The sequence below is a fragment of the Zea mays genome, chromosome 1 (genome assembly GCF_902167145.1).
Source record: "Zea mays cultivar B73 chromosome 1, Zm-B73-REFERENCE-NAM-5.0, whole genome shotgun sequence".
In the NCBI taxonomy this organism is placed as follows: Eukaryota; Viridiplantae; Streptophyta; class Magnoliopsida; order Poales; family Poaceae; genus Zea; species Zea mays.
In genome coordinates, this window is record NC_050096.1 from 210,828,708 (window position 1) to 210,842,661 (window position 13,954).

The 13,954-nt window shown below is 44.5% G+C and overlaps 1 protein-coding gene across 2 annotated transcripts; it reads left to right on the plus strand.

Annotated features, from left to right (window-relative positions):
- The first annotated feature begins 8,574 nt into the window (after positions 1 to 8,574).
- Positions 8,575 to 12,754, plus strand: LOC100280848 (dihydroneopterin aldolase). Of its 2 annotated transcripts, XM_008675582.4 has the most exons (3): positions 8,575 to 8,932; positions 9,424 to 9,636; positions 12,229 to 12,754. In XM_008675582.4, the coding sequence occupies exons 2-3, from the start codon at positions 9,428 to 9,430 to the stop codon at positions 12,422 to 12,424; spliced, it is 405 nt and encodes a 134-aa protein (XP_008673804.1). In that variant the 5' UTR covers positions 8,575 to 8,932; positions 9,424 to 9,427; the 3' UTR covers positions 12,425 to 12,754. The 2 variants fall into 2 exon arrangements, with proteins under 2 accessions (XP_008673804.1, NP_001147240.1); NM_001153768.1 differs by lacking the exon at positions 8,575 to 8,932 and having other exon boundaries at positions 8,965 to 9,636; positions 12,229 to 12,673.
- The last annotated feature ends 1,200 nt before the right edge of the window (positions 12,755 to 13,954 follow it).

The window sequence follows — 13,954 nt, forward strand, 5'->3', positions numbered from 1 at the left end:
AGTAGTCTCACTTGTAGAGAATAAGTTTCTCTTTGGAAGTGTGTAATCTAACATGAAAAGAAAAATCAATCCAATGTTTTATGATGTATTTTTACTTGCTCAAATTGGATATGATTCTTTCACACTTATCGCTTTCCAAATCATGAATTAGATTTATTCCTATAATCTCAAAGGATTATTTATGCTTGTTTTATGAGTTAAAATTGAGCATAACATCATCTATGGATAATCTAGTTCATGCTATGAAGTTTCCATGTTTTAGTAATCTAGCTTTTCATTCCTTATCAAAAATGGTTACAAAAATGGAAACTAGTGCTTGTGTTACTAACAAAGTATCTCTTGAGCCTACTTATGAATATCTACAAAAAAAAGAAAGTGCACAAGCCTCATGGGTTGTTCTTCACCCAAAAGAAGAAAGGTAAAAGCAAAGTTTGAAAGGAAAAAGAAACAACTACAAAGGGAGGACTCTCAAATGAAAGAGGAGGACATCAAGAACAACACCACCTACTTGGATAGTAAGATCTACAAAACAATCTATGGTGTGGTTGTGAGTATTCTAAATACTTTCATTATGAGAATACTAGGCTTAAGTTGTTTATTGCAAAATTTATGAGCCTTGATCAAGATGTAAAATGCTTCTCCCTATTTGTCTTTAAAGTAAATACATCCATTCAATTCAAATACTCGATGCATATCTTTAGGGGGAGTCTATTCTTATATCTTGATTTTGTTGAGACTATCACTTTATCTTAGTAATTTCATATAGTCTCTTGCATGATAATAAGTTTCTCATGAAGTATGCTACTATTTTTAAATTCTTGTCTTTCACTCTAAAGTAGCATATTTGCTGGATTCTCCTTCTCTAAGCTTAATTGATAATCTAATGCGTATGTTGTTCTTTTGATCACATCTGTTATTTGTTTGATCATTGAATGACTTCAATCAACAATCATGCCTCTTAGTGCCGTATATACTATCAATCGATATCTCTCTTGATATGCACTAAGTTAAAAGGAGAATTCATGATACATTTATGCAACTTGTGATCCATTTGATATATGCTAACAATAACTTAAAAAGATCACTAGTTGTAGAACTCTCTCTTGTGCAAAATATTTCCATATATTGTCATTAAGAATAGGTATTAAGCATCTAAGACTAAGGACAAAGCACAATGAAGAGAGCGTCCCTATGTAAAGGTACAAAAAGGTAAAACTATCTCCTTTCATTTAAACTTGTACCTAAATCTTCCTTTTCTATACTCTCTTTACATATCTTGTTTAAAAGGAAGAGAAAGCATGTTCATGCATATCCCTGCTTCATATCTAGTTTAACTTCTCAAAAAATTCATTCATGCTTTAATGCATCTTTGTTGAAACTAGATGAAGTGATTTAATTGTCAAAGAGCTTAAAGCTTAACCTTGTAACGAGGATAAGCTGCCTTTATTCCAAAGGTGGATGGTCCTTAAGCCTCTTTGAAATCCTTAAGGGAAAATGCTTGAAATGTTTACAACATGCTTTCATAAGTGCATAAACTGTCATGAGCATCACACTTATACTATGACACAATGCACTTCACATTCCGTATAATATAGATATGTTCTCATTAACCTAATTATGTGCAATTGGCATTTAAGGCCAAAATATATGTTCCTCTCCATGCACATATTTAGGGGGAGCAATCTATGTTATATAGAATTATGATCATGCTTAATTTGACATATCCTTTGATCATATCTCTTTTTATGTCTATGACTAATGTGTTTTCAAGTATATTCTCATGCTTAGTCATAGGATTGAAAGGGAAATGGAGTATTCGGCAAAGACGACGCTTCCACTCAACTCCATCGGTATTATCCACTCTTTGCCGGTATTCCGCATAGTTCTTCACTTTGGTATAATCTTCACTCATATGTTTTATTTGCCAAAGGGGAGATGGTAGTTAGAAAAGGGCTTATATCTAACTCAAAGTATCCGTTTTTGGCGATTCATGCCAAAGGGGGAGAAAGTATTGGCCCAAAGCAAAAGGACCGCACCACCACCCTAATTTTAAAATTAATGATTTTCAATTGGTAACTTTCAAATTGGTATCTCTTTGTGTTCTAAAGGGGGAGAAAGTAGTACTTTCAAAATTAATATCTTAAAACCCTCTTGAACACTAAGAGGAGAATTTATTTGAGGGGGAGTTTTGTTTAGTCAAAGGAAAAGCATTTGAAACAAGGGGAGAAAATTTTCAAATCTTATAAATGCTTCTCAAAATCTTATTCATCTACCTTTGACTATGATTGCAAAAGGGCTTTGAAAAGGATTTACAAAAAGAATCTGCAAAATCAAAACATGTGGTGCAAGCGTGGTCCAAAATGTTAATAATAAAGAAACAATCCATGCATATCTAGTAAGTAACATTTATTGGCTCAATTCTAAGTAACCTTTGCACTTACATTTTGCAAACTAGTTCAATTCTGCACTTCTATATTTGCTTTGGTTTGTGTTGGCATCAATCACCAAAAAGGGGGAGATTGAAAGGGAATTAGGCTTACGCCTATTTCCTATACTAATTTTGGTGGTTGAATTGCCCAACACAAATAATTGGACTAACTAGTTTGCCCAAGTTTATAAGTTCTACAGGTACAAAGGTTCATCATAAGCCAATAAAAAGACCAAGAAAAAGGGTTCAAACAAAGGAGCAAAGGGACAACCGAAGGCATCCTGGTCGGGCGCACCGGACTGTCCGGTGCACCACCGGAGAGTGTCTGGTGCACCAGGGAAGACCGACTTCAAACTCTTCACCTTCGGGAATTCTCGGAGCAAGCGCGCTATAATTCACCGGACTGTCCGGTGTACACCGGACAGTGTCCGGTGCTCCAAGAGAACGCGGCTCCGAACTCGGTCGCCTCGGGAATTCGCTTCGGCTGCTCCGCTAAAATTCACCGGACATGTCCGGTGTACACCAGACTGTCCGGTGTAACTGCGGGGCAATGGCTACTTCGCGCCAACGGTCACCTGCAACAGCAATTAATGCGCGCCAGAGCGCGCAGAAGTCAGGCACGCGCGTAGTGGCGCACCGGACACTCTACAGTACATGTCCGGTGCGTCGCCGGACATCCAGGCGGGCCCAGCAGTCAGAGCTCCAACGGTCAGAACCCTAACGGTCGGGTGACGTGGCTGGCGCACCGGACATGTCCGGTGTGCACCGGACTGTCCGGTGCACCATGCGACAGACAGCTTTCACCAACGGCTAGATTTTGGTTGGTGGCTATAAATACCACCCCAACCGGCCACTTCAAGGTGTGGGAGCCCAAGCAACATTCCAAGTCATATAGTTGACATACACAAGCCCTCCCAACCACATATATTCATTGATCCATCCTATACACAAGATTTAGACCACTACAACCAACACAAGTGCCACAAAAGAGAGAGCAAGCAAAAGAGAGCTACTCATTTGAGTTTAGCACTAGTGCCTTGTGAGATTCATCGAAAGATAGTGTGTGCTTCATCTTTGTGTTCATTTGCGCGTGGAGTTTTGACTCCCATTGAACTTCCTCCAAAGTTTTGGAGGCTTGTAAAAGCTAGCAAGAGACACCAAAGTGTGTGGTGGTCCTTGCGGGATCGAGAGTGATCCTTGAGAAGAAGAAGAGCTTGCCGATCCTTGTGTGATCGGGGGAGAGAGGGAAAGGGTTGAAAAAGACCCGTCCTTAAGTGGACTCCTCAACGGGGACTAGGCCTTCGAGGGCCGAACCTCGGTAAAACAAATCACCCATGTCCATTGTGTTTATTGCTTGTGATTTGTTTGTTTTCTCATATTCTAAGTTTTTCTTGCTCCATTCTTTGCCAATATCATTTGGTGTTGCTTCAAGTTAAATTTTCATTTAGTGAAGCAACACGTTGCAAAAAAGTACTTGTCCTAGTGCTCTTCTCATCTAAGGCTTCTTGCTTTGTTATTCCATAACTTATTTGATTCATCACTCCCGCATTATTTAGCAATATTCTTTTCAAGCAAGAACTTAGTTTGTATACTCCTATATTTGTATATCTTGTTCTAACCACTAATCAAGGGATCTAGTTGGGGGATAAAGTTTTAATTTTCAGGTTTCGCCTATCCACCCCCCCTCTAGGCGACTTTCAAAGAACCTTCACAAACTTCTAAAGGGAGAACATGTGTTAGGTCTAACAAATGTGCATTTCGAAAAAGATAGACCTTGTGCAGCTTGTCAAGCAAGTAAACAAGTTGGAAGTGCGCATCACAACAAGAATGTGATGACCACATCAAGACCCCTTGAGCTGCTGCATATGGACCTCTTCGGACCCGTCGCCTACCTATGCATCGGGGGAAGTAAGTATGGTTTAGTAATTGTTGATGATTTTTCCCGCTTCACTTGGGTATTCTTTTTGCAGGATAAATCTGAAACCCAAGGGACCCTCAAGCGCTTCCTAAGGAGAGCTCAAAATGAGTTTGAGCTCAAGGTGAAGAAGATAAGGAGCAACAACGGGTCCGAGTTCAAGAACCTTCAAGTGGAGGAGTACCTTGAGGAGGAAGGAATCAAGCACGAGTTCTCCGCTCCCTACACACCACAGCAAAACGGTGTGGTAGAGAGGAAGAACAGGACGCTTATAGACATGGCGAGGACGATGCTTGGAGAATTCAAGACACCCGAGCGGTTTTGGTCGGAAGCTGTGAACACGGCTTGCCACGCCATAAACCGAGTCTACCTTCATCGCCTCCTCAAGAAGACGTCATACGAACTTCTAACCGGTAACAAACCCAATGTGTCATACTTTCGTGTATTTGGGAGTAAATGTTATATTCTAGTGAAGAAAGGTAGAAATTCTAAGTTTGCTCCCAAAGCTGTAGAAGGGTTTTTGTTAGGTTATGACTCAAATACAAAGGCGTATAGGGTCTTCAACAAATCATCGGGTTTGGTTGAAGTCTCTAGCGACGTTGTATTTGATGAGACTAATGGCTCTCCAAGAGAGCAAGTTGAGCTTGATTATGTAGATGAGGATGATGTTCCATCGAACGCGATTCGTACCATGGCGATTGGAGACGTGCGACCGCAGGAACACAAGGAACAAGATCAGCCTTCTTCCTCAACGACGGTGCACCCCCAACCCAAGATGATGAACAGGTACCTCAAGAAGAGGCGTGTGATCAAGGGGGAGCACAAGATGTCCAAGTTGAAGAGGAAGAAGTACCTCAGGCCCCTCCAACTCAAGTTCGAGCAATGATTCAAAGGAACCATCCCGTCGACCAGATTTTGGGTGACATTAGCAAGGGAGTAACTACTCGCTCTAGATTAGTTAATTTTTGTGAGCATTACTCTTTTGTCTCTTCTATTGAGCCTTTCAGGGTAGAAGAAGCCTTGCTAGATCCGGACTGGGTGTTGACCATGCAGGAAGAGCTCAATAACTTCAAGCGCAATGAAGTTTGGACACTGGTGCCGCGTCCCAAGCAAAACGTTGTGGGAACCAAGTGGGTGTTCCGCAACAAACAGGACGAGCACAGGGTGGTGACGAGGAACAAGGCTCGACTTGTGGCAAAATGTTATGCCCAAGTCGCAGGTTTGGACTTTGAGGAGACTTTTGCTCCTGTGGCTAGGATAGAATTGATTCGTATTTTGTTAGCCTATGCCGCTCACCATTCTTTCAGGTTGTACCAAATGGATGTGAAGAGCGCTTTCCTCAACGGGCCAATCAAGGAGGAGGTGTATGTGGAGCAACCCCCTGACTTTGAGGATGAACGGTACCCCGACCACGTATGTAAGCTCTCTAAGGCGCTCTATAGACTTAAGCAAGCCCCAAGAGCATGGTATGAATGCCTTAGAGACTTTTTAATTGCTAATGCTTTCGAGGTTAGGAAAGCCGATCCAACTCTTTTCACTAAGACATGTGATGGTGACTTATTTGTGTGCCAAATTTATGTCGATGACATAATATTTGGTTCTACTAACCAAAAGTCTTGTGAAAAGTTTAGCAGGGTGATGACTCAAAAATTTGAGATGTCGATGATGGGCGAGTTGAACTACTTCCTTGGGTTCCAAGTGAAGCAACTCAAGGACGGCACTTTCATCTCTCAAACGAAGTATACGCAAGACTTGCTCAAGCGGTTTGGGATGAAGGACGCCAAGCCTGCGAAGACTCCAATGGGAACTGACGGACACGTCGACCTCAACAAAGGAGGTAAGTCCGTTGATCAAAAAGCATACCGGTCCATGATAGGTTCTTTGCTTTACTTATGTGCTAGTAGACCGGATATTATGCTTAGTGTATGCATGTGTGCTAGATTTCAATCCGATCCAAGTGAGTGTCACTTAGTGGCCGTGAAGCGAATTCTTAGATATTTAGTCGCTACGCCTTGCTTCGGGATCTGGTATCCAAAGGGGTCTACCTTTGACTTGATTGGATATTCAGACTCTGATTATGCTGGATGTAAGGTCGATAGGAAGAGTACATCAGGGACGTGCCAATTTCTAGAAAGGTCCCTGGTGTCATGGAGTTCTAAGAAACAAACCTCCGTTGCCCTATCCACCGCTGAGGCCGAGTACATTGCCGCAGGACAGTGTTGCGCGCAACTACTTTGGATGAGGCAAACCCTCCGGGACTTTGGCTACAATCTGAGCAAAGTCCCACTCCTATGTGACAATGAGAGTGCTATCCGCATGGCAGACAATCCTGTTGAGCACAGCCGCACAAAGCACATAGACATCCGGCATCACTTTTTGAGAGACCACCAGCAAAAGGGAGATATCAAAGTGTTTTATGTTAGCACCGAGAGACCACCATCAATTCTCTTGCTCTAGAAGTCAAAAGAAATGAAGTCTTGGTGCTTAGGAATGCTCAAGGGATGCTTGGTGTACTCCTCCATGCGCCTAGGGGTCCCTTTTATAGCCCCAAGGCAGCTAGGAGCCATTGAGAGCAATCCAGGAAGGCAATTCTTGCCTTCTGTCGACTGGCGCACCGGACAATCCGATGCACCACCGGACACTGTCCGGTGCGTATTTCTTTCCTATTCTGGCGTAGCCGACCGTTGGAGACTTGGAGCCGTTGGCGCACCGGACACTGTCCGGTGCACACCGGACAGTCCGGTGCCCCCATCCGACCGTTGGCTCAGCCACGCGTCACGCGCGGATTGCACGGCCGACCGTTGGCGCGCCCGACCGTTGGTTCACCGGACAGTCCGGTGACTCACCGGACAGTCCGGTGAATTATAGCCGTACGCTGTTGACTTGGTTCCCGAGAGCGGCGACTTCGCCGCAGCCGACTCACCGGACACTGTCCGGTGCACCACCGGACAGTCCGGTGATTTATAGCTGTACGCCGCCGTCGAGACCCGAGAGCAGCCAGTTGATCAGACGCCAGCCTGGCGCACCGGACACTGTCCGGTGCACCCAGACTGAGTAGAGTCTTGGCTGCTCGAGCCAAGTGTTTTCCAATTGCGTTTTCTCTGATTCTAGCACTTAGACAAATATGTTAGTACACAAAAACCAATGTACTAAGTCTAGAATCATACCTTTGTGTTGACTTTGCACTTCTTCCACCATTTGGCATAGTTTCATACTTAAACCATTTGTGTTGGCACTTGATCACCAAAATACTTAGAAATGGCTTAAGGGCACATTTTCCTTTCAACTTTGAAATAACAGATAAAATAGTAGATGAAATAGAATAGCTACCAGAGACAATCTTACATTCTACATGCTCTAAGATATTTACACAAAAAGGGAATCAAAGAGTTGCTACACAAACTATAACAACCATGGGCGGATTCGGACCTAGAGCTGCACCTCGGATGCGACCTACTGGAACAAGTATTTGAGCCCACAAAAGGCTAGAAAAAAAATTAGGTCAGCCTCTCCCACATAGCCACACTCACACAGCGCCACATGGCCCACATCTACCTCGACCTCACCCTAGAGATGGCCAAACGAGCCGCCTGGTCCGGCCAGGTGAAGCCCGGCTCGTTTTAGACCCGACCTACTAAGCACGGTTAGAAAAATCGGGCCGAACAATTTAAACCCGCGGGATCGTTTTCCCTGTCCGAGCCCGGCCCGCAGTGGGCCTAAACGGGCCGGGCCGGCCTGGTAAGCACGGAAAAAGTGAGTCGAAAAATGGGCCAAGTGGGCCGTTAAGCACGGTTTAGTGCAAAAAAAAAGGCTTGACGGGTTTTGAGATAAACAGGCCATGGCGGATCAGCCCACCGTGCTTAGTTTCCTGTTCAGACCTCACCCGCTTATTCGTATCGGATCGTCCACTCGTATAGAACCGGACACTGCCCGGCTCAGATCAGATCCAAATAGTGGCCTTCGTGTCGTGCTTATTGACCATCTATACCTCACCCCTCATCCCTTAGCAAGACAACAACGCGCCTGCTGCCACTCCTTTAGGCTTTGTTTGGGTACTTTAGGAATAAGATGGAATGAAGTGAATTGAGATGTATCGTGAGAGTTTTTTTATCTATTAGGGATGATTTGGTGACAAGAGGATCACGAGGAGATTGGAGGGGTTGAGAGGGAAATAAACTAATTTCCCCCTCAATCCCCTCCAATCCTCACGTGATCCCTGATCACTAAATCAACCCTTACGAATTTAAATATCCTCCAATTCCTCCAAACTACTTCAATCCAAGAGTAGGCCTTGGGGGAATCGCGGCTTCGGCCTCCGGCCTCAGTGGCTCAGCCAACCACGACGCCGCCGTGCGCGCCAGCCTCCGTGGGACACGGCTGCCGGCTTCGGTCCGCTGTCGGCTCTCGCCCCTCAGGCCTCAGCCACGCCGCACGCGGCCGGCACGGCGGCGCCCGCCTCCACGGCTCCACGCCGCGGCCCCAGCCACGCTACACGCGGCCACGCCGCACGCCAGCACGCTCAGCCGCGTGCCCGCCTGCCGCCTGCTCGGCTCCTCCCCTGCTCTTGCTCGGCTGCTCCGTGGTGCCTGGTGAGGAGTGAGACGGTTCACAGTTGATAACTGATTTGCAGCAGTTGCTAGGATAGTTACTTAGTTGATAAAATTAATTATTTGGTATTTCGGTTTGGTCATTTATTTGCTAGGTTAAATAATAAAATTATTTTTTATGTTTATAGGTCTACATGTTTCTTAATATTTGAATTATATCTCGTTACTTGTGACATCAATTCAGGGATTACATTCTCCTTTCGCATTTTTTAAAACCGTTTTATTGACTAAAATTTGACTTTCGTATTTTTAAATTATAAACGGAAATACACTGAAAAACGGACCGGTTTCCATTTCCCGGTACTCCCGATCAGTACAGGAAACCGTAAATTTTACCGGTTTCCAGTAAATACGGGACGAGAAGTTCGTCCCTGCATCAATTAGATCATTTAGTTTTGTCTAAAAAAATAGCTTTATCCTAGTAGCTCGGTAGCCCCTGATCTGTTTCTACTGCTCGGCCCGTTCTATCACAGATCCATGGCGGAGAAGGAGGCGGCGGCTACGTGGGGTGGCGACGACAAGCTCATTCTGCGCGGCCTTCAGTTCCATGGCTTCCACGGTGTCCTGCAGGAGGAGAAGACGTTGGGACAGAAGTTCGTGGTTGACATCGACGCCTGGATAGACCTCGCCGCTGCCGGCGAGTCCGACTGCATTGCTGACACCGTCAGCTACACCGATATCTACAGGTGAGTAGCAGCAGCAGCTTATCCTTATAACAGTGATTCATTGGAAACAAGTTCGTAAAGTTAGCATTCTTTTCGAATTTTCAATATACTTACTAAAATGGTACTAGGTCATTCTGTGTTATATGTATACAGCTTCCCTGATATCAGTAGTATATATGATTCTCTTCTAGAAAAGAGTAGTGAATCTGTGTTTCAGTATGAATCACGATGCTGTTTCAGTGGTCTCCTTGGAAATTGTTGTTATTACGAAACAATATTTTTCAGAGGGCCTGCTTCCCAATTCTGATTATACCTTCCGTTTGCTTTGGGGAGAACATACATACACTTCAGTCTTCGGAGTCCCAACATAGTTTATAAACTTGTTTCAGATTTCCTTATCATTCTAGTGCTAGAAGATTGTAGGACCTTGTACTTGAACTCTGGTTACTAGATACTTAGGAACTCACTGATATACCTTCGAGATACCTTCGAGGTTAGACAATGACGCTATTAGAGCGATTTAGCTTCACTTGACGGACGTTGGGGTAGGACAGCAGCCTTTCCCTTTACTAGTTGACTAGGAGAATTGGATATCAGACATCACTAGAAATATGCGCGAGATGAGACTACAACGAATGTTGGTTGATGTGTTGACCCTCTCCCTTGCGCCTGATACCAAGGTGTGATAGGTGCATCTGACTCAGTTCTTTGACCGAGCCAGACGAGATCAACCTTAGTGACAGGGAACGAGGAACGATGGCGCGTTCCGCGTTCCCGGAATTTCGTCCCGAAACGAGGAACGGGAACACTCCAAGAAACGCTCGCGGAACGTCGTTTATCGAAGATAGGAACACTTACCTTGAGGAAGTCGCGCCGCCGCGCTGCGCCGCTGCCGTCATCCGGCCGCCGCGCTTGGACGCTGGGACGCGCTGGGACGATGCGTCGTCTGGCCGCCGCGCTTGGAGTCTTGGATGATGTGTCGCGCTACGACGATGCGGGCGTCGTCCGGCGGCCGCGCTGCCGTTGTTCGGCCGCCGCGCTGCCGTCGTCCGGCCGCCGCGCTGGGACGCTGCCGTCGCCGCCCAGCTCGTTCGCCGCCGCGCTGAGAATCAACTGGGGAAGAGGAATCGACTGACAGCTGACCGTTCGCGCAGTGGGGAAGACCGGAAGAGGAATCGCGCAGTGGGGAGAAGAGGAGTTGGATCTGAAATGCGACACCGCGTGGTGGGGAAGAGGAAGAGGAATCGCGTCGCGCAGTGGGGAAGAGGAAGACCGGAAGAGCAGTCGCGCAGGTGGGAGAAGAGCAGTCGCGCAGTGGAGGAGTCGTGCAGCTGAGGGGTTAGGCATGGAGCGCGTAAGAAGAGGAAGGGATTAGACATGCAGCGCGTAAGAAGTGATTAGGCAGGGAGCCGCGTACTGCCTGCTATTTAAATAGAACTGCGTTCCCTCTTCCATTACAATCGTTCCCTAACTGCGTTCCTAAATCATTGGGAACACGTTCCACGCACCGAATGAACGTGGATCAGCTGTATACCCCTCAACGTTCCATGTTGCTTTAACAGACGTACCGTGTTCCTCGTTCCCGTTCCTCGTTCCCAACGTTCCGGGAACCTTGTCACTAAGAGATCAACCCTAACATTCTTCCCTTGGTCTCACATTTGTTTATGCTCAACAGCATGTTCGTCTCAGATTAAAGGCAGCAGTTCGGACTGTTGCAGATGCAATCCATAGAGACAAAACACTGTAGAAGCAGTAGAAGCCGGTACTGATTAAAGCCAAACGAATAGGCCGCAAAACTTATTTTCTTAATTGCTTAATTTCTTAATTACAATTCTCGCTCCTTAATAGATCAACTTACTTTCTTAACTTACAATTCTCACTCCTCAATAGATCAACATATAATTTCTTAACTTATAATTCTCACTCCTCAATAGATCGGTACACCAAAATATGGTGTTATAGTATCCTATTATACGCTACTAAACTCAATGACTATAGTGTACCTCTCCGTCTCAAAGCAGATAACTTAACCTTAACGGAGATGGTTGCATTTTTGACCATTTAGTCTAGAATCATAGGTGCTCTATTGAACCCATGTTGGCTACATATTTTCTGAACATGCTGGGTGGGAGACTGGGAGCCCTTTAGTGAGAGGATTTGCATGCATTTGCTCTGTATTTATATGCTCAAGTTCAATTGTTTGATCCTGGACTTTCTCCTTTACAACATATTTAATATCAATATGTTTGACAACAACACTAACCTCAAGTTCATATGTTATTGTCAAGGTAGTATTGTTAGTTGCCCCTGTTCCATCTGTTGCTAGCACATGGTCAACATGCTTAGGATTGTCAATGGCATAGTCTATTTCTATCAGGGCTAATGTCATGTCTATCTCCTCTCTCCAAGAGGGATAATTAGAGCTATTCAGTGGCTCTAGTCTGAAGATAATATTAAAGGCAATAGAGATCTTGGATGGTGATGCTTTATAAATAAACAAACTTTAAATGAGTATACATGTAAAATTCAATGTCGGTATCAGGTACATGAATCCTTTTCCGATATGTTTTATCAGATCCCCTGACAATCAGTTTTGTTTACCCGCCTCCCCAGCATTGCAAAGGATGTTGTCGAGGGCACGCCACGCAACCTCTTGGAGTCGGTAGCTCACTCGATCGCAGAGGCCACGCTGCTCAAGTTCCCTCAGATCTCCGCAGTCCGAGTGAAGGTTGGCAAGCCTCACGTCGCGGTGCGAGGCGTTCTGGACTACCTGGGCGTGGAGATAACGAGGCACAGAAAGAAAGAATGAGATGCTGTACACATGTGGTGATGGGGAGCCAGTTCAATGCTGATGGCACTGCGGCCATAACCATAATCCACGCACGCTTGTTGCTTGTTGGCAACTAGGCATATCCCTTTCACCTCTGAACTGTTGGAATATCGGGAATCTGTTCCCCTAGTTGCTTTATTACGAATTCAGATCATATCTGGCTAGTAAGATCAACCTTCTTCTGGTCTGTAACATCTTTTTTTTTTGTCCATGTTGCTAGTCGTTGCTCTTCATACCAACTCATTTCTTGCACAACCATTGAGCCTCAGTTTATTGCTAGTACCAACAAATTCGTAACCATTTGATTTTTTTTTCTCTCTCTCTCGATCAACTATTCGCTGTCCGAACCATTTTCTATCTTTCCTGATGTTTATATACGATGGAATATCTATACAAACAACAACAACAACAAAGCCTTTTTGTCCTAAACACGTTGGGATAGGCTAGAGATGAAACCCCGTATAAAAACCTTAGAGCTCAACCCTCAAAGAAAAAAAAAGGGAAACAAAGGCAAAGAAGAACCGAAAAACGACGAAACGGGAAAACACATAAAAGAGATAAAACCTACAAGAACCGGCAAGATCTAAATGGGCACAAGAAAAGGTCAAACAATTAAAGAGGAAAAGCGAAACTATAAATCAAGGTTCTGGCACGTGAATTGCACACTTCCACCCCTTCCTATCCACGGTGAGCTCTTTATCAATATTCCACTCCTTCAGGTCCCTCTTCACAGCCTCTGTCCACGTCAAGGTTGGTCGACCTCTACCTCTCTTCACATTCTCGGGACGCCTAATTATTCCGATATGCACTGGTGCCTCTTCAAATCTTCGTTGGATATGTGCAAACCATCTCAAACGATGGAATATCTATGCAAAGATCAATATAAAGGCATCGCGGAGGTGCATTACCTAGTATTTAGTAGTGTGGCCGTTTGTTATTCATTTTGTCGATATATCATAATCATTTGTACTCAAAACATGACGGCAATTTTCACGCCGAGGATGAGGGCTAGTTTGAAAACTCAAATAAAATCCTGTTTGGTTCTCTATCTTTTTTTCTAGGGCGAGTAATCCTAGGATGTGGGCAAAACTGAAGAACTGAATAAAAATGCCTCATTAGAATGTCAGGAATGTAGGTATTTATGTAATTCGGTACACGGTTTAGGGTTTAGGGTTTGGTTCTCTGTTTAGAAACTCAAATACACGGTGTAGGTATTTATGTAATTTAGTACACTGCGTAAAAATATGTTTTTTGTTGCATGCATACAAGTTTAGGATGACATGATTATGCGATAAAAGTAAATGGTTTAGCATGTATGGAAACAAAAAATCTTATTTAAATGTTTTATTTCCTCTATAAATGTAGGATCGTTCCAACAGACATGTCGTTAGGCTCGTTAGAACCAGTTCATCATATATACTGATACTAATTATGTTATATGGTATAAGTATTTATGCATTGTGATACACTATGCAAAAATCTGGCATGCGGTTCACTGGTGGACGCATC